Consider the following 21087-nt stretch of genomic DNA (forward strand, 5'->3'; position numbering starts at 1 on the left):
TATTTATTTATTTATTTATTTATTTATTTATTTATTTATTTATTTATGGCTGCCTTGGGTCTTCGTTGCTGCGTGCAGGCTTTCTCTAGTTGTGGCGAGTGGGGGCTACTCTTTTTTTTTTTTAACATCTTTATTGGAGTATAATTGCTTTACAGTGGTGTGTTAGTTTCTGCTTTATAACAAAGTGAATCAGCTATACATATATCCCAATATCTCCTCCCTCTTGCATCTCCCTCCCACCCACCCTATCCCACCTCTCTAGGTGGTCACAAAGCACGGAGCTTATCTCTCTGTGCTATGTGGCTGCTTCCCACTAGCTATCTGTTTTACATTTGGTAGTGTATATATGTCCATGCCACTCTCTCACTTTGTCCCAGCTTACCCTTCCCCCTCCCTGTATCCTCAAGTCCATTCTCTAGTAGATCTGTGTCTTTATTCCTGTCTTGCCCCTAGGTTCTTCATGACCATTTTTTTGTTTGTTTTTTAGATTCCATATATATGTGTTAGCATACGGTATTTGTTTTTCTCTTTCTGACTTACTTCACTCTGTATGACAGACTCTAGATCCATCCACCTCACTACAAATAACTCAATTTCATTTCTTTTTATGGCTGAGTAATATTCCATTGTATATACGTGCCACATCTTCTTTATCCATTCATCTGTCAGTGGACACTTAGATTGCTTCCATGTCCTGGCTATTGTAAATAGAACTGCAATGAACATTGTGGTACATGACTCTTCTTTTTTTTTTTTTTTTTTTTTGCGGTAGGCGGGCCTCTCACTGTTGTGGCCTCTCCCATTGCAGAGCACAGGCTCCGGACGTGCAGGCTCAGCGGCCATGGCTCATGGGCCCAGCCACTCTGCGGCATGTGGGATCTTCCCGGACCGGGGCACAAACCTGTGTCCCCTGCATTGGCAGGTGGACTCTCAACCACTGCACCACCAGGGAAGCCCCATGACTCTTTTTGAATTATGGTTTTCTCAGGGTATATGCCCAGTAGTGGGATTGCTGGATCATATGGTAGTTCTATTTTTAGTTTTTTAAGGAACTTGCATACTGTTCTCCATAGTGGCTGTATCAATTTACATTCCCACCAACGGTGCAAGAGGGTTCCCTTTTCTCCACACCCTCTCCAGCATTTATTGTTTGTAGATTTTTTGATGATGGCCATTCTGACCTGTGTGAGATGATATCTCATTGTAGTTTTTTTTGTTTTGTTTTGTTTTGTTTTTATGGTAAGCGGGCCTCTCATTGTTGTGGCCTCTCCCGTTGCGGAGCACAGGCTCCGGACGCGCAGGCTCAGCGGCCATGGCTCACGGGCCCAGCCGCTCTGCGGCATGTGGGATCTTCCCGGACCAGGGCACGAACCTGTATCCCTTGCATCGGCAGGCGGACTCTCAACCACTGCACCACCGGGGAAGCCCTCATTGTAGTTTTGATTTGCATTTCTCTAATGATTAATGATGTTGAGCATTCTTTCATGTGTTTGTTGGCAATCTGTATATCTTCTTTGGAGAAATGTCTGTTTAGGTCTTCTGCCCATTTTTGGATTGGGTTGTTTGTTTTTTTGATATTGAGCTGCATGAGCTGCTTGTAAATTTTGGAGATTAATGCTTTATCAGTTGCTTCATTTGCAAATATTTTCTCCCATTCTGAGGGTTGTCTTTTTCTTCTTGTTTATAGTTTCCTTTGCTGTGCAAAAGCTTTGAAGTTTCATTAGGTCCCATTTGTTTATTTTTGTTTTTATTTCCATTTCTCTAGGAGGTGGGTCAAAAAGAATCTTGCTGTGATTTATGTCATAGAATGTTCTGCCTATGTTTTCCTCTAAGAGTTTGATAGTGTCTGGCCTTACATTTAGGTCTTTAATCCATTTTGAGTTTACTTTTGTGTATGGTGTTGGGGAGTGTTCTAATTTCATTCTTTTACATGTAGTTGTCCGGTTTTCCCAGCACCACTTATTGAAGAGGCTGGGGCTACTCTTTGTTGCGGTGCGTAGGCTTCTTATTGCAGTGGCTTCTCTTGTTGTAGAGCACAGGCTCTTGGCGCACGGGCTTCAGTAGTTGTGGCACACGGGCTCTGTAGTTGTGGCTCACGGGCACAGACTGAGGAGTTGTGGCACCCAGGTTTAGTTGCTCCGCAGCATGTGGGATCTTCCCAGACCAGGGCTCAAACCCATGTCCCCTGTGTTGGCAGGTGGATTCTTAACCACTGCACCACCAGGAAAGCTCATGAAAGTGTTTTTGAATCAAGATATATAGTTGTTACTAAAAGGATTATACTTAATGGTAGCCCTAGCACGGGGGTTGGCAAACTTTTTCATTAAAGGGCCAGATGGTAAATATTTTAGGCTTTGTGGGCCATATGGTCTTTGTTACAGCTGCTCAACTCTGCCATTGTAGCCCACATTATAATAGATAATATGTAAATAAATGTGACTGTGTTCGAATAAAACATTATTTACAGAGGCTGAAATTTGAATTTTATTTAATTTTCATGTGTCATGAAATATTGTTCTTTGTTGGTTATGTTTTTCAGCGATTAAAACAAAAAACAAGCCATGGGCCGAATTTTGCTTGCAGGCTATATACCCCTGCCATAGCAGTTGATTTTTCTGAATTAACTTTCTAATCCAAATTAGAACTGAAGATTTATTGCTTAAAACCTTTTAGAGGTATATGGCTCATGGTGAATTATTTTAAAAGAAGTCTCTTTCCTGGGGGAAAAAAATGCCCATAAACATAGACAAGTACCCCTTATTTTGACCATAAAGAGGCAGTTGACAGCTTCCATAAACCACTTATTTCCTTGATCGTACAGAGGAATCTTGCTGTTGCTAAGCTGGGTTTTCTAATACAGGTCAAAATCCCATTACAATGAATATTTTTATAGTGGGAGTATTTTATAGTGGAAGTATTCATTCAACAACTGTATTTAAGTACCTACTCTTTCGAGGCATTTAGGTGGTAGAAAAATAAATCTCCTGTGGATGCATCCTGCCTTTGACAACCTTCCAGCCTAACAAGAAATATAAAGTTTGTGCAAGTTGTGGCTAGAAATGGACCAAACAGAGCTGGAAGCTAATAAGAATAGGATGCAGAAAATAATAACAGAGATAGAAGTTCAGAAACAGAAATAGAGAAGGCAGAACACTGGGTCTGTATTGAAAATACACGTATGGGGTCAGTGCAAGAGAGAACAAAGTAGGGAGAAATAACTTATCACAGGCCCACAGTTGAATGTTGCTCTTTGTACCCGCACAATCATTCATTACTGGGCTTGTCATGAGGACAGGTCCCGCTGCTATTACTTGGATGACAGAAGGCAGGGTAGCAGAGCTAGCCTGTCAGAAGAGAAGGTGGCTGGTGAATGGGCAGAGCTCAGATTTTAGAGCCGGTTCAACAAGCATTTGATTCTCAGACTGTTACTTGCTAAATATGTGTTTCGGCAAGTTGCTTAATCTTTAGTTTCCCAATCTGTAAAATGGGGTGAATCTTATTTTTTGACAGTAGTCAGTGTTGTGACCTGTTCCTCTTCCTAGTTCAGTGTTCTTTGCTTGTTGCTTATAAACTTTGAGAAACTGCTTAGTAGAGCATGGATGGTTTTTGGATCCAGAGACAGGGTCAGATCTGGATTCAAATTCCACCATTACTACTTAATGTATAAATTTGGGAATGTCATTGAATTTCTCTATAAAATAAGCATACTTCATGATTTTGTAATGAAGATTGAATTAACTAAAGTGATAAAATAATAGTTTCTACTTTTCAAAGACTATATTCCTTACAGTGTGTTTTCTCACAGTTTCCTATATATCCTCATAGGCCAAGCAGGTTTTGTTGATCTTTGCTTTTTTGAGTCTGTTATAAAAAATACAGGTTTACTGAATAATAGTGATAGTGAAAACTTAGACTTGGATGTTTACTCTGTGCCAGACTCTGAGCTAAGAATTTATATATACTATTTCATATAACTTGCACAATGTAGATACTAAAATCTAGATACTAGTATTATAATTTTACAGGTGGGAAATCTGATGCTTAGAAAATTAAATAACTTGCCTCAGGTAACACAGCTAGTAAGTACTTAAGTTGGGATTTGAACCCCCAAAATCTGCCTCTGCTCTGCTAAGTACTATAACATGTCTTCATGTGATTCTGATACACTTCTCTAGAGGCAGTTGCCCCACTCCCTTCCTATTACTAAAGCATCTAGCACAGTGCCCAGCGTCCAGAAGGCACTTCACAAATATGGGCTCTTTCTACTCTGCCTCTCATCTCCCAAATGTTGGAGCTAAGATACCAACCATACAAGATAGACTGCTTGCTAGAACAGGTTAGAAGAGAAGTCTCTGTAAATGAAAACTCTTTTACATCCATTCTTTTACATATTGAGCAATAATTGGTTCACATTTCCAGGATAATATAACTTTAATATTGCCTTGAAGTTTACTGTGTTATGATTTGGCTTATATGCCATATATACCCTAAATTGAATTCAGATGATTATGGGGTATGATTTTAGTTACGAAACTATCCCCTCTACATCCTCCCCACACTTAAGTAATTTTTATGACACAAATCATTACCTAATATGTTTCTTTTCTGTGCCCCTTCACTAGTATATATGCTACAGGAGAGGAGGGAACTCATGTGCCTAAAACAATATGTTACAGGTGCTTAATACATATTTGTTTCATGCATGAATGAATAAAATGTGCAAATTATAGAAAACTTATATTTAAATATTATTTTTCTTTATAGCTTGGATCAGAAAAACAAGAAAGACTCCACCTACTATGGAGGTAAGAATACACAGGAAAATATTCAAATAGGTGTTTATAATGCTGTGTTTCTCAATTGGGAGTTTGTACTCTCAGGGATACGTGAAACCTCTAAAATATATGTGATGTCACCTCTCCAAAGCATTAATTTTACCCCATAGAAAATAATTTCAAACATTTTTATAATAAAATAAATGCACAAATTGTGGGATGTAACAAAATCCATATAAAATGTTAAATGAAATAATAAAAATTTAAAACAAAATAAAAACACTTTAGAGAATGTTTGGACTTACAGCAGCTTGCATTAGGTCATTTCCCTGTCCCCTGGGAGTTCTCTGTTCTGATACAGATGATTTGGTGGAAAAGTTTGAGAAACACTAAATCTCTTGGTCCTCTCTAAATCATGCTCTGCCCTTAATTTTATATAAAACATAAAGTTTTATAATTTTATATAAATTTAACACCATCTAGTATCTGAAGAAACTTACTACAATTAGCATGTAATATGTAACACTTGGTAACTAATAGTTGAATTGAATTTTTATTTAAAACTTAAAAACATAGGGAACTCCCTGGCAGTCCAGTGGTTAGGACTCCGTGCTTTCACTGCCCAGGTTCAATCCCTGGTTGGGGAACTAAGATCCTGCAAACCACGTGGAGCGGCCAAAAACAAAAAAAAAAACTTTAGAAACATAGTTTGGGTGGTATGCAGAATAAAAAGCATAGCAATGCTGTGGTATTTGTGTTTTTAAAACATGATTATTTCATAATTTTTATTTTAAAACAATAGCATGAAATGTTCTAAAGTTAATTTGTAAGAAATAAATGTATTTCATAAGAGGGAAGTTTTCAAATTAATATACTACCTATTCCATTTTTTCTGCTACTGAGGACTCCTCTTTTCCCTCCCCTATTCCCTCACTACTACAACTCTGCTGACAATGTAAATGGGCTCCTATACTCAGGCCACACTTTTTAAGAGGTGGGATACTCCAGGGCAGAATATATGATGACCTATAAATTGGCATACCTATCTTTACTTGTTCCATTCTTCCTGGACTGACTCCATCAAGGTGTGTCTGCCTGGGGTCTGAGTGAGCACATCTCTAAGCCTATTTCTAGCTTTGTATGTTGCTTCTACCTTGACCTTGTCTTACTCTTCTCAGACCCTTTTTTCTAATATCAGTGAACCTTGGAATAAAAGTGAAATAAAATCAATGGGATCCAATATTCAGAAGTATCCCCTGTGGTTTCCAGTGGTAGGATGGATCAAGGAGCCCTTCTGAGTCCCCTTCTCTGGGCCATAATAAGAGCTACTGTTCTCAGAGAAAAAGGTGTTTCTTCTATCCTCCAGACTTTGAAAGCCTTCTTCCATGGAAACATTGATACTTGCAAAGTGATTAGATGGAGGCAACTGCAATAATCAGGCCTAAGGCACTACTCCTATAAATGTTAGGTAATCCCAGTATCTCAGACAAGTTCCGGTCAGAACAGTGAGACCAAGTCATTCCCTCCATGGTGCTCACATTCTTGAATATCTAAAAAGGGGCCCTCTGTTGCCTCTTTTCTAATGTACTGTTAATCACATCGTTCTTTATGCTCTTCTGTACCTCCCAACAGACACACACACACACACACACACACACACAAATGCACACACCCTTTTCTCTTTCTCCCTGACCCTTTCCATTGTGTTCCAGGAATTTCCGTTTCTTTATTAGCAAATTACCCTTCACCTTTAATATTGTCCCAGGAACTTTCTCTACCATAGAGCCTCAAGTAAAATCTATGTGTCTAAAAGATAGTGAGTCTCTTTTTTCCTTGAGGTGAATTGTGCTCATTTTCCTACAACCCATAGAAAAGGAATTGGGATCGATTGCTCCTACCTTCCCTGAGTCATTTCCAAAATATTATTCCATTTTGTGAGCCCAGGAGAGTGTGGTACCTTTGCAATCCAAGTAGATTTCTCTCGACCTGTTCATCATTTTTATCTTTGCTAACCTCTAGGGCACTCTCCCACACTGATGGCAGAGATTAGAACCAGACTTGCGGTTTTTGCCCGTCAGTGTCTTCCTAAGTCTTAGCCATTTACTTCTTTGACTTCATCCACACCAGTATCCCTGCTTCAATAAACAACCACTTCTGTAGCCACACCTTAGTTCGTGTCATCCCCAAACATCATTCTATCACTAAAACTTATAAACTCTTCAATCCCAGATTTTACATATATCATGTTAAGAGGGAGGAAAAACCTATTTACTGTTAAAATAAGTCATGTATACAGAAGACCACAAGAATTAAATGTATTGTTTAATAGGTTATTATAAGGCAAATTCCACCCAAGTCAAGAAACAGAACTTTGCCAGCTACTCATGTGCCCGATCTCAATACAACCTCCTTTCTTCCCACAAAAGCAACCCTGAACCTGACTTTTATAGTAATTGTTTACTCACATGTTTAAATAATCTTCTCAGCCAAATGTACACTATAGTTTAGACTTGCCCATTTTGTAAAAAATTCTTATTTGTTTTAAATCTCTTTCAGTTTATATGTTCTTCCTCCATCACTTTTATTTCCTTACAAATTTGTCTGTTGAAAAACCCAGCCCATTTGACTTAAAGAGTTTGCCACACTCTAGATTTTGCTGATCTTATGCTCTCTGTGTAATTCAACATGTTCCCCTGCTCCTCTGTCTTTCTTCCACATTGGCAGCTGGATCCAGAAGCTAGATATTGATGTTTGATCTTTTTGTCAAGAATGTAGAAAATGTTTGGCAAGACTACAGGAGAACATTATGTCTGGTTGTCCTTCTTTTTGTGATCTTTGTAATTGCTCATGCTTAATACCTCTATCAATTCATTGGAAACAACCTCCTATTCTTGCATATCTGTTGAAACTAGTTTGTTTTCAAGATGCTACCAGTAATTTGAGTTCTCTACTTTTTTTCAAATCACTTAGTGAACTCCCACCCCCAAATAGACTTCTGCCCATATCACCTGTAGACTATGGCTGAAGGTTAGCCAGTAGCAATTAGAATACCATTTACAATAGCATCAGAAAGCATAAAATACCCTGATATAAATTAAGCAAATATATGTGACATGTAGACTTTAAAAAATATTTATTTGTATGTATGTATGTCTGTGTTGGGTCTTCATTGCTGTGTGAGGGCTTTCTCTAGTTGCGGCGAGCAGGGGCTACTCTTTGTTGTGGTGTGCGGGCTTCTCATTGCAGTGGCTTCTCTTGTTGTGGAGCATGGACTCTAAGCACGCGGGCTTCAGTAGCTGTGGCACGTGAGCAATTGTGGCGCACGGGCTAGCTGCTCCGTGGCATGTGGGATCTTCCATTCTTAACCACTGCACCACCAGGGAAGTCCCAAGACATGTAGACTTAAAACTATAAAACACTGGTGAGAGAAATTAAAGAAGACCTAAATTAATGGGGAGAAATACCTCTTCATGGACTGGAATATTCAATATTGCTAAGATGTTAGTTCTCCCAAACTGATTCACAGCAGTAATTCTTTTTTTTTTTTTTTTCTGGCCACGCAGCCTGTGGGATCTTAGTTCCCCAACCAGGGATCGAACCCGTGCCCCCTGCAGTGGAAGTGTGGAGTCTTAACCACTGGACCATCAGGGAAGTCCCTCACAGCAGTAATTCTTACGCTTTGTCATGCACCAGTTACAGGGAGGGCTTGTTAAAACACAGATTGCAAGGCCTTATTCCCAGAGTTTTTGATCCACAAGGTCTGAGGTAAGGCCTGAATATTTGCATTCATAACAAGTTCCCTGGTGGTGGTAATGCTGCTGGGCCAGAGCCCTTACTTTGTGAACCACTATCTATAGACTCAATCAAATAAAAATCCAGTTAAAATCCCATTAGACTTGTTTTGGTAGAAATCAACATGCTGATTCTAAAATATATATGGAAATGCAAAGGACCTAGAATAGCTGAAAGCAATCATGAAAAAGGAGACGACAATTAAAGGACTTATGCTGCCTGGCTTTAAGACTTATTCTAAAACTATAATAATTAAGAAAGTGTGGGGACTCTTCTGGCAGTCCAGTGCTTAAGACTTTGCCTTACAATGCAGGGGGTGCAGGTTCGATATCTGGTCAGGGAGCTAAGATCCCACATGCCTCAGGACCAAAAAACCAAAAAATAAAATAAAATAAAACAGAAGCAATATTGTAACAAATTCAATAAAGACTTTAAAAATGGTCCACATCAAAAAAAATATTTAAAAAAAAAGACAATGTGGTACTGGCATAAGGATATATAAACAAATAAGTGGAAAAGAATAGAGAGTTTAGAAATAGTATACAGCCAGTTGGTTTTTGGCAGTAGCACCAAAGGAATACAATTAGGAATGGAAAGTCTTCATAACAAGTGGTGCTAGAATAACTTAATATCCATATGGAAAAAGCTGAACCTTGACCCCTACCTCACATCACACACAAATATTAATTAAAGATGGATCATAGACTAAACATAAAAGCTAAAACTATGATGCTTCTACAAAAAGGCATAGTGGCGTATCTTCACAACTTCGGGGTATACAGGAGACAGAAAGCACTATCCATAAAGGAAAAACATTGGTAAATTGAACCTAATCAAAATTAAGAGAACAAATATATGGACACCATGGGGGGAAAGGGGAGGTGGGATGAATTGGGAGATTGGGATTGACATATATACACTATTGATACTATGTATAAAATAGATAACCAGTGAGAACCTACTGTATAGCTCAGGGAACTCGGTCCTCTGCGGTGACCTAAATGGGAAGGAAATCTAACAAAGAGGGCAGATATATATATCTGATTCACTTGGCTGTACAGTAGAAACCAACACGACATTGTAAAGCAACTATACTCCAATAAAAATTAATTATAAAAACAAACAAACAAAAAACTAATGCTCATCAAAAGAGAACATTAGGAAAGCAACAGACTGGGAGAAAATAATCACAGTACATGTATCTGACAAAGGACTTGCATCCAGACTATATAAAGAACACTTCAACTCAATGATAAAAGACAGAGCTAATAAAAATGGGGTGAAAATCTTGAATTGGCTTTAATAAGATTCAAGAATGGCCAGTAAGCGTATGAAAAGATACTTAACATCACTAGTCACCATAATGGGATACCACCACACATCTATGAAAATGGCTAAAATTTAGAAGATTGACAATAACCATAACTAGAGCAACCATAAACATTCATATATAACCATACAGTGCTGATTGGTGTGAAAATGATATAACTATGTTCAAAAACTGACAGTTTCTTATAAAGTCAAACGTACGCCTACCCTATAACTCAACAGTTTCTCTCCTGGCCACCTTGAAGGCTGAAGGAATCAATTTTTAGGCACACTTCTTGGGAAGCTCTGGCCAAAAGATCTAGTTCCTTGAAATTCCATTTAAGCCTCCTGCCCTGCCCAACTTTCTAGCTTTCCTCCTTATATTTGTTATACCCATCCTACTTTCCAAGGCACTCCTTGCTGTTTCTCAAGCTGAATATCTTTCTCTCCCATCAGCAGGACACTTCTGCTCATGCTTAATTCTGTTTAAAAGGCCCTTTAAAATTCTGTGATACTTTCCTTAACTTTTTTCCCAACTTCTTAACTCATAGAGTTAGTCACTTCTTTCTTGATACAGCTACACTGCCTTGTGCACTTATATAACCCTTTGAGTTCAGTATTATAATTACTTGTTTTATGCTGACTATATTGTAGGCTATATGGCACAGGGATTATGTCTTATTCATTTATATAACAGACGCACCTAACACAGAACCTGATTCATTATTAGTTAGATAGGCTTTTATTGACAGACTTGAAAATCTCAATGCCATGTAAATATATTACATGGTTTGTATGACAGAGTTTGAATTTCCAGCGACCAACTATAAAATAATCCTGAGAAACTGAACATATTTTGAAATTGAGCATTGCTTGTACTTTTTTCATGAAAATTCAGTTTTACTGCAGGTTGCCAATATAGTTCAACACCTGTTCATCAGTTCAGTACAAGTTGAATTAACATTTCACAAAATTAATGAAGTAGACTTTTCCTAGTCTTGACTCTGTCCCGTTAGGAGCCATATGCAGCAAGTATTCTGAAATATTGCTTCTCCTTTCATCCTGACAAGACGGTAGGAAACAAAGTTTTCTGTTTGAAAAAGTAAATAAATGTATTGCCAAGTATTGACAAAATACATGACTCAGCAACAGGTTTACAGACAGTAGAAGAAATCCATAATATTAGAGCTCACTCACTTCATTTTTAATACATATGCTCCATGAAAGAGGAAGAGGAAATTCTAGAAATCAGTAGAGAATGGAGTCGGATGGTGATACTGTAGTCGAAGGAGAGGTTAGGGCAGCTAGGTAGGACCATACTGCACAGCACCTTGTTTACTTGACCATGTTCTCAGATCTGGTCTGGAGGCTCCAAAGACTCATTTTTTGTCCACGTCCAAGGTGATTTGGCTCTAAAAGATATCACAGTGACTAAAACACAAGAGAGTTTGAAAGCGTTGCCAGAATTCCAGTATATTAATTTATAGTAAGAAATTAAGTTGGCATAGGAAAAAAACAGTAGGATATCTGGTGAGTGCGGCATTAGGATAAGGGAAGTTAAGTAGTAAAATAAATGTTTAATTGCATCCAGCCTAAAATCACCTGTTGTGTCCATCTTACAATAGGGATTGTCTGATCCATAGTAATGGAAATATTTAAATAGAATTGACCACAATTCCCAATATCTGTCTTTATCCTAGGAATAGCCTTATGGTTTGGAATAGAAAAAAATTGCCACATGTGTATTAAAGTTTTTGCCCCCATGAACAGTGTTTTTATGGATTGCCAGCATTTGTTTCTATGATTATCCTTTTTTCTCTGCTACTCCTTTCTGATTGACCTGTTATTTCTTTTGCTATTACACTAGTTATATTATGGTCAAATGTTGCTGGCCCTGCAGCCCTTCATTTATTTTACTCTTTTCATATCTCTGCCCTGGCCTATAATGTGTTGATCTTGCAGTTTAACTTTCAGAAAAGAATCTTATTTCTGAATTTCTGAAGCCCATTTCATTGTTTCTAAGTGACTGACATTTATTGAGTGAGTCCTCTGTGCCTAGTATTATTAGTTCATTTTATAAGTTACAGAATTGAAATGTCTTAAAATTGACATTTTGCATATATAATCCTATTTTCCTACTGACTTAAATGGGGAGTGTATGTTCTTATGGAAAAATAGACCCCTACCCCAAACCTCACAATCTCACTTTTGGGAATATAGTGGAATTGGATAAGAAAATTGTAACCTGTTCATACGCTGCATTAAAACGTCATTCATTAAAAATGAATGAACTAGAGCTGCATGTATCAACATGGATAAATCTCAGAAACATAATATTGAGTAAAAAGAGCAAGTTGCAGAAGATTTCGTACAACATGATACCATTTATATAAAATTTGAAGGCAGGGAAAGAAAAAGGAATTTCAAATGAAGTTAGTCAGTTAAACACATGAGTTTACTTTCTCTTTTTGAGCCTAATGAAAATGGCAGTAAAGGGGGTTACTTTTAAAAGCATAAGGTCAAAGAAAAATTGAAGAGGCAAACGCAGCAACAATGTTTTGGAAGCTGGAAAGCAGATGAGCAATGTTAACAAATTTAGCAAAACTGAGGAGTACAACCCCTAATCTAGCAGAAGAGAAAGCTTACAAGAAACCCAGTTTAAACCACAGAACCCCAGAATGCTTAGTAATTGGCAGTGCCAGGAAACTGAAAGTGGAGTTGAGGCTGGTGCTGAAAACAGTAACCTGGTTGAAAATCTATTTAAGAAGCAATTCGACATTAACCAATAAATGTAGAAGAAATAACAGAGTTGGAAAATCACCATTTTTCAGCTGTCATTGTGATAATCGATTCAGGGGAAAATCATTAGTGGATATTAAAACCATTGGATCAAATTTTGTTGGAGAACAGGGTATTTACATGGTCTCAAGGTATCTCCCTGAAGATTACTTATTAATTACAAAGGGGAAGAAAAAGTAACTTTATAGTGGGCAAATCTGGCCATACCACCATAACCAGCTAGTCAGACGTGCCAAGTAGAACAGCCCTGATGTCATGTTTGCCTCTTTGTATGATGCACTGAAAGTAAGACATCATTCATGTAGTAGTTTTTTAAATGCACAAATTTAATCTAATCATGAGGAAATAACCAGAAAACTTCATGAAACGCCAGGCCAGTCATATCAGTGTAATGAACGACAAAGAAAGACTAATCAACCTGATGAACAAATATGACACGTGATCCTGAATTGAGGGAAAACTTTAGCTATAAAGGACAGTATTGGGGTGTTTTTAAAAATTTGAACATGAACTATATATTAAATAATAGCGTTGTATCAATGTTAAATCTCCTGAAGCAAAAGAAAAGGACATTGTTAAAAGTCCCTTTGTGAAAGTCTGAAAACCAGGCAACTTTTCTACCCAGTTGAAACCTGGAGTTTTATTCATGGCAAAGGGAAAACAGTACAGGCTGTTTTCCAGACATATTTGAGGGAAGAGGTACATTCAGAAAAATAGAGGGATTAAATGAACACATATATATTGAACATATCAAGTTGAATTATAGATAAGTATGTGGAAAATGAACAGACTTCATTTGTTATCTCCAAAAAAGTAAACCTTGGGTAGGAGAAGGAATAATAATTTTAGTGTTTACTCATAATAATAAATATTGAATATTGATTTACAACTATATTGAGGATATGGGATGGGTTAAATCCTCATTTTCAGTAATGAGAAGTTAACATACAGTGCTTGAAACTGAATAATAAAGAATGATAATATAAGAATGTTATGGAAGGGTTGGGGCAAAGTCTGTTTGATAGCTGTCAGACACTTTTGTGGCTCTCTGGTTTGGCCTGTACCATACATATCAGCTAAAAGAATATAAAGTAGTTGCTTCTGGCGAGAGAGAAATAATATTTTCATAATAAGCCTTTTACGATGATGTGTGCTTACAAACTATGTGAATATATAACTTTAATTTAAAGAAAAGAATTTGAAAAAACACATACACAATGCCGTAGATGAGGGGTTGCCAAGTTTTTCTTTCGAGCACCTGATAGTAAACATTTTGGCCATTGTGAGACAATCTCTGTTGCAACTATTTAACTTCGTCGTTTTACTGTGAAAGCACTTATGGACAATATGTAAACCGGTGAGTGTGGCTGTGCCCTACATAACTTTGTATACAAAAAAGTGGCAGCTGGATCCTAGTTTGCCAACCCCAGCTGTTGATCAGTGGTTTTCAAATTGGGATACCTGTACCCTGGGCACACAAAGACTTCCTGTGGGATATACAGGTATGAATAGCTTTAAAGCAATTAATTTCCATATTCTCTCTTTCCATATGTAGTCCTTCCTAAAAAAAGATCTGCCTGAGAACTCCTTCTGGTCTGCCAGTTCTCCTTTCTGACTTTTTCCATAATCATCTGTCTTTCAAAAGAAAAGCTTACTGCTTGTCCATACTAAATCTTACTATGGTGCGTTGCCTTGGGGTTTAAAAATCAGGGCAGCAAACAAAGAGACTATCAGAGAGTCTCTCCTGAGAGAGTCCCTTGAGAACAAAACAGAAAGCTTCAATAAAAATTATTGAAAGGGGCAACACATTATTTCATCCAGGTGACAAACTCATAGTAAGGCTCCATGCCTTATAGTTTCTCTGTCTACTTAGCTAGCTAGCTATCCATTTATCTATCTTAAAATTAAAATTCACAAGTGAGAAAGTTGTCATGGGGACACATAATAATACATTTATTTGAATTTTAAAATTAAGTTAGAATTTTTCTGAGAGTAGGTTGAATTTGGGTGATTGCATTTGACAATGAGGACTGGCTTTGCCAATTAAGTTATATGGTTATATTTTCCGTAAATTGAATAAACTAACTTGCAGCTCCAAGGCTTTGACAAAAACATATTTAAGGCATGCATTTGATATGCAGTAAACTGGAAAATACATCCTTTGCCATTATTTAAGTGTCAAATATGCAAGGTGGTGCATAGTTTTTTAAAGTCTTAGGAGATAAGTATGTAAAAAATTTTTAAAAATCACTGCTGTTTTGTTTATTGATATATAAAGATGTAGTGAAAGTATAAAAACATTCATGAATAAGTAGGTATTACCACTGGGGAAGGAGAATGTAGATGGGGGCTCACAGAGCATTTTATTGGTCATGTCTGTAGTGTTCTTTTTCTTAAGTTGGATGGTGGTCATACCTGTAGTGTTTTATTTCTTAAGTTGGTCATATTTGTAGTGTTTTATTTCTTAAGTTGGATGGTGGGCACATGAGTGTATATTATATTATTAGCTATATTTATTTATACACATGAAATAGTTCATTTAAAAAGAATACAATGAAACCTCGTAATCATATATTTTAAGAGAACATGTTGGATCCCTGATAGAAAAATAAGATATTCAGAATAAACTGAAAAATGAAATACTTGAAATTCTGAAATACCAAAAGCACTTAAGGAATTACATAGCAATATGAGTAAGAAATAATCAGTGTGGTTTAGGTTTTGGAATTCCTTTTTAAAGATTTAATGCTTATATAACTTTATTGTTCATTCAGTTAATTTATCAAGCATCTAGTATGTGCTTGATAGGTAGTATAATTTCTTTGTAGACATATGTTGTACACAACAACTTGTCCTAGATATCTTAACTCTGTTAAATTATGTGTAAACTGCTTTTAGTATCATCTTTTTTCCTCTGTGAAACTGAATTAATCTGATTCTTTACAGTTGCAAGGAAAAAACATTCACATATTGCCTTCAGAAATTGGATCTTATTGCAATTTTACACAGGAGCATTATATCTTTGGTGGTACAGTCATTTTGAGATCTTTGGTTTCCAGGATTAGAAAGGATATATCCTGAGCTTGATCAACGTACCATTCTTTATTTACCTACTAGCATTTCTGCCTCCCCAAAGGAAAAGTTGTGGTTGAATGGGTTTACCACCGTCCACAATGAAAGGTCCCCGTTGGGCCGAGTTTTATGCCAGTCTATTGACCTCTTTTATACCTAACTCATTTGTGGCTGCCTTTAAACGGACGAAGAAGCAGGCTTGTCCCCATTCAGGAGTGCCTGAAGCCCAGAAATTTATACCTGCTAGTGTAATTCTTGGGCACTTTTGTGACTCTCAGGCTTGGCCTATACACTATGACCTTACTTGATATTTTTCCTTTGTTTTATTAAAAAATTAATATAACAATAATATTTAATAGAAATAATAAATTACCCCAAATTCTATGGCTGGCTGCACGATTCTTAACTTTAACAAGTTAATTTACCCATGTATACATCGGCAAATAATTGTAATTTTGGTATGTTTATTGTTTTGTATTCTGATGTTTTCGTTTCACTGTCATAATAAAGGAATTTTAAAAAGCACTTGAAACACAATAGCATAACACATAGTTGCTTTTTCTATGTACCTTCTTTGGTATTGACCTCTAGCTTTGTAAAAACTGAAAAAAAATATGAAATTTGCCATGCTTCTCTAGAAAAATGTGGTAAGAAATGAAAGTGAATCATTTGAGTGTTTTGAGCTCCTCAGAGTCTACACCTGTAACCATAAGCTAGTGAGCCTCACTATCTATAGGTATTTATTTATTAATTGTGCAAGAAATTTTTACGCTAGTTTATGTTGTAAATCTTTTTGGTTTTCAAAACACTGAGTTTAGGTGGGTCTTACTAAAAAGTAGCATCTCAAATTTCAAGCATCCCACGTTTCTCGGTCTGAAAGGATTGCTTCTTATATACTTCTGTACAAAGCTGAGGTCTGAGTTTAGCCTTAGTTCTGGAACATATTTTCTTCTATTTTGACCTTTATCTGACTTTTAAAGCAGAATGTAAAAGTTTTTTCTTTAAGTTGTATATAAATAAAGTGCTATTATTCATTATTTTTAGATATACGTGTGGTCAGGTTCTTCTGAGATTCATCATAACCTCCTGGATGCATATTTTAAAGTGTACAGAATTAGTCCTGAATATTTAACCTTCTGATTCATATCATCAGTCACTAAGACAAGCTCCATTTAGGTTTTAAAACTGGATTTACATCCAGAGTGAAAAAGGTTAAGGGAGTTAAAATGAGATTAGGGTTTTTTTTTGTTTTTTATCCATACTTTTTCTCAGGTATCTCACCAAAACAATTTCTTGTAATTTTCCTCTTATTCATTATTGTGCTATTCTTCATAATCTAAATTTTAGAAAAATAAATTGCTGCTGACCACTTTTATCAGATGTAATTTGATTTACTCCCTGAAGAGCAAAGGGTGTGAGTACCACATTTAGCACCCCAACTTTTAAGACTCCCACCTAAGGAATGGGCTCCCCAAACACATAGCTCTTAAAGCCAGTGGAGCTTGTATCCATGAGACCCACAAGACTACAGCAAAGAAGCAGTCATTAATGGACTGGAGTACTCACCACAGCTGTGCAGAGAGAGCAGGTAGAAATGCCCATTTCCCTGAAAGGGACACATCTGCATACTTTGAAAGCTGCTGCCTGTGAGTCAGGCTTCTAATTTAGCACACTGTCTAGGGGATGGCTGCAATCCTCCCTGGACACCAGGGAAACCAGCGGACACCTCCCCACCTTCTCCCTCTAGACCACTCCAAGTTGCTGGTATCTCCCTGCACAAAGCTTGTACATGCATCTGGTGCCCCAGCTTTTGCATCAGCTACCCAAAGGGACAGGTCACTGGATCACCTGGCTCAATAGACACTGGGGCTTGCATTTATGAGCCCCACAGGACTATAGCAAACAAAGAAGCAGCTCTTAATGGGCAGAGGAGCACCCTTCTCTCCCCACCCTGCCTCCCACAGCTATATACCTGGGCCCAGCACAGAGGAAACAGGCAAAAACACCCAACTCCCAGTTTCTCCCTGGAAGAAGCTTAACTATATACTTTTGAAGCTGCTGACTGAGGGTTCAGCTTCCAGTCATCCTCCATCTAGGTGCTCAATACAATTCTGCCTTTTGGGACATTGATTGGTCTTGACACACTCTCAACTATTGGGAGCCAGTAAGATTAAAGAAGGTGGCTTGGACAATCACAGAGCTTTGAGAGACAACCAGGAGCTCAGGCTGTGCTGATTGATGAGGTTCATCTTATACATGAGACCACTGTGTCAAGACCAGGAGAAGTGGCTGTTTTATCTAATAAGCAGACACCAACACAGAGATTCAAGGAAAATGAAGAAACAGAGGAATATGTTCCAACCAAAAGAACAAGGTTAAGTAACCAAGAACAGATCTTAATGAGATTCAGATAAGTGATTTACCTGATAGAGAGTTCAAAATAACAGTCATGAAGATGCTCACCGAAGTCAGGAGAGCAGTGCATGAACAAAGTGAGAATTTCAACAAAGAGACGGAAAATATAAACAAGTACTAAACAGAAATCAAAAAGCTGAAGAATACAATAATTGAACTGAAAAATTCAATACAAGTGTTTAACAGCAGACCAGATCAAGTGGAAGAAAAGATCAGTGAACTTGAATACAGGGCAGTGGAATTCTTTCAATCAGAGGAGCAAAAAGAAAATAGAATGAAAAAAAGTGAAGCAAATTTAAGGGACTTGTGGGACACCATGATGAAGACCAGTATACACATTATAGGCATCCCAGAAGGAGAAAAGGGAAAGGGGCAGAAAGCTTATTTAAAGAAATAATGGCTGAAAAGTCCCTAATCTGGGGAAAGAAACAAATCCAGATCCAGGAAGCCCTGAGAGTTCCAAATAGAAGGAATCGAAAGAGACCCACACCAAGACACATTATAATTAAATTGTCAAAAGTTAAAGACAAGGAGAGGATCTTGAAAGCAACAAGGGAAAAGCAACTTGTTACATGTAAGGGAACCCCCATAAGACTATGAGAAATCTTGCAGGCTAGAATGGATTGTCATGATATATTCAAAGTGCTGTAAGAAAAAAATTGCCAAGAACCCTACCCAGCAAAGTTGTCCTTCAGAATTGAAGGAGAGATAATGGGTTTTCCAGACAAACAAAAGCTGAAGGAGTTTATCACCACTCTGTGGGCCTTAAAAGAAATGTTAAAGGCTTCAAGCTGAAATGAAAAGATATTAATTAGTAACAGGAAAACATGAAAATATAAAACCACTGGTAAAAGTAAATACATAGTTAAAATCAGAATACCCTAATGTTGTAATAGTCGTGTGTAAATCACTTGTAACTCTAGTGTGCAGATTAAAAGACAAAAATATTAAAAATAACAATGACTACAATAATTTTTTAATGGTTACCCAATGTAAAAATGTAAATTGTGATAGCAAAAACAAAATGTTGAGGGGGAATATAAAAATGTGGAGCTTTTGTATGTGTGTGAAGTTGTCAGCTTAAAACAGACTATCATAAATATGTTTTATGTAAGCATAAAATATAAGATGTTTTATGGTCACCACAGAGCAAAACCTATGATAGATATATGAAAGATCAAGGGAAAGGAATCAAAGCATAACACTACAGAAAAATCATCAGAATACAAAGGAGGATAGCAAGAGAGAAACAAAGGAATTACAAAACAACCTGAAAACAATGAACAAAATAGCAACAGTAAGTTCATAATTATCAATAATTACTTTAAATGTAAACAGACTAAATTCTCCAGTCAAAAGACATATGGTAGAGTGGCTGCCATATGGTATTAACTACCATACGACCCAGCAGTCCCACTTATGGGTATCTATCCAAAGGAAATGAAAACCTTATCTCAAAGGGATATTTGTACTTACATGTTCATTGAATCATTATTCACAATAGCCACTTAGGGAACAACCTAAGTGTCCATCAGTGGGTGAGTGGATCAAGAAAATATGGTATATATGCACAATGGAATATTATTCAGCCACGAGAAAGAAGTAAATCCTGTCATTTGCAACAAAATATATGAACCTTCAGGATATTATGGCAAGTAAAATAAGCCAGAGAAAGACAAATGCTGCATAGTACAACTTATATGTGAAATATTTTTTAAAAAGAAAGGAAAGAAAAGAAAAGTCAAACTCTTAGAAACAGAGAATATTGGTTGCCAGGGCCTGAGGGATGTGAGAGTTGGGGAGAGGTGGGTAAAAATATACAAACTTTCAACTGTAAGATGAATAAGCTCTGAGGATTTAATGTGTAACATGGTTTATTCACTGTATTTTGTATAATGGAACTATGCTAAGAAAGTAGAACTTAAATGTTCTCACAAAAAGAAAAAAGTTAAATATTTGAGGTGGTGGATGTGTTCATTAGCTCAGTTGGGGGAATCTTCTCACAATATATATGCATATCAAATCATGTTGTACACCTTAAATATGTTACAATTTACATTTGTCAGTTACACCTCAATAAAGCTGAAAATATTTTAATTTAACTAATGTAAGGAATCTAAATAGCTAACAACAAAAAATCAATTGAATATTTTTTAAAAAGCTTGTTGCTAGTTGTATTTAGCTATGAGAGTTTATATATTTAAAATTTAGAAGTGACTAGTTTCATTCGTTATGGGCCAGTTCTTCTGCTTTTGATCTTAGATAGCCTTAAAGCCTGGCTACAATGATAATAAATAACCAACACATTATAAAATAGTATTACAAATCAATGCATTTTGCACTAAGTGTGCCCCAAATCCTGTGCCTCTAATCATATCATTAGCTTAGAAATTTGATTATACTAAAAGCCAAAATACACTAGTACTAAAAGAAAGTTCCATTTCTGATGGAAGAGTAGAAGTGCTTTTTACTTAAAATAAATGCCACAAATTTAGGTATTTGCTTAACTTAATCTCTTTTATTAAAAAATGTTTTTCTTTTATTTGTACTTACTTTTATTGCGTTAAAAATTGCTTTTTATATTTAAAGTATGAAGTTCTTGTTATGCAGTAATAAGGTTTAAATGTTTTCTGAATTGCACAGTTGGTGAAATGTTACAGAGGAAAATAAAGTTTTTTGTCCTGTCTTTTAAAGTATTTCTAGTTCTATAATTATTTGTTTTGACAGTCTCTCTTCTTAAGACAGGGAAAAGGTATAATTTACTGAGGACTAATAAGCATAAGGGTTCAGTAATTGTCTCCCCCACAAAATCAGACTAATTGCATTATCTGTGGTCACCAAATTACATGACAGTTTATCATAAAAACATTTCCTTTCATATGTGTTTGTTGAAAATAACCTCACTAACAAGATTTTCTATTGAATT

The 21087-nt window shown here is 36.6% G+C and overlaps 1 protein-coding gene across 1 annotated transcript in view; it reads left to right on the forward strand.

Moving 5' to 3' along the window:
- Window positions 1-21087, forward strand: part of NDUFAF2 (NADH:ubiquinone oxidoreductase complex assembly factor 2) — a 185452-nt gene that overhangs the window by 138092 nt on the left and 26273 nt on the right. Inside the window, exon 3 of the mRNA XM_029216402.1 lies at window positions 4765-4805. Within this exon, the coding sequence (XP_029072235.1) occupies window positions 4765-4805 (41 nt within the window). The remainder of the gene's footprint in view (window positions 1-4764; window positions 4806-21087) is intronic.

Source organism: Monodon monoceros, unplaced genomic scaffold (assembly GCF_005190385.1).
Source record: "Monodon monoceros isolate NGI ecotype Baffin Bay Population unplaced genomic scaffold, NGI_Narwhal_1 Super_Scaffold_12, whole genome shotgun sequence".
NCBI lineage: Eukaryota > Metazoa > Chordata > Mammalia > Artiodactyla > Monodontidae > Monodon > Monodon monoceros.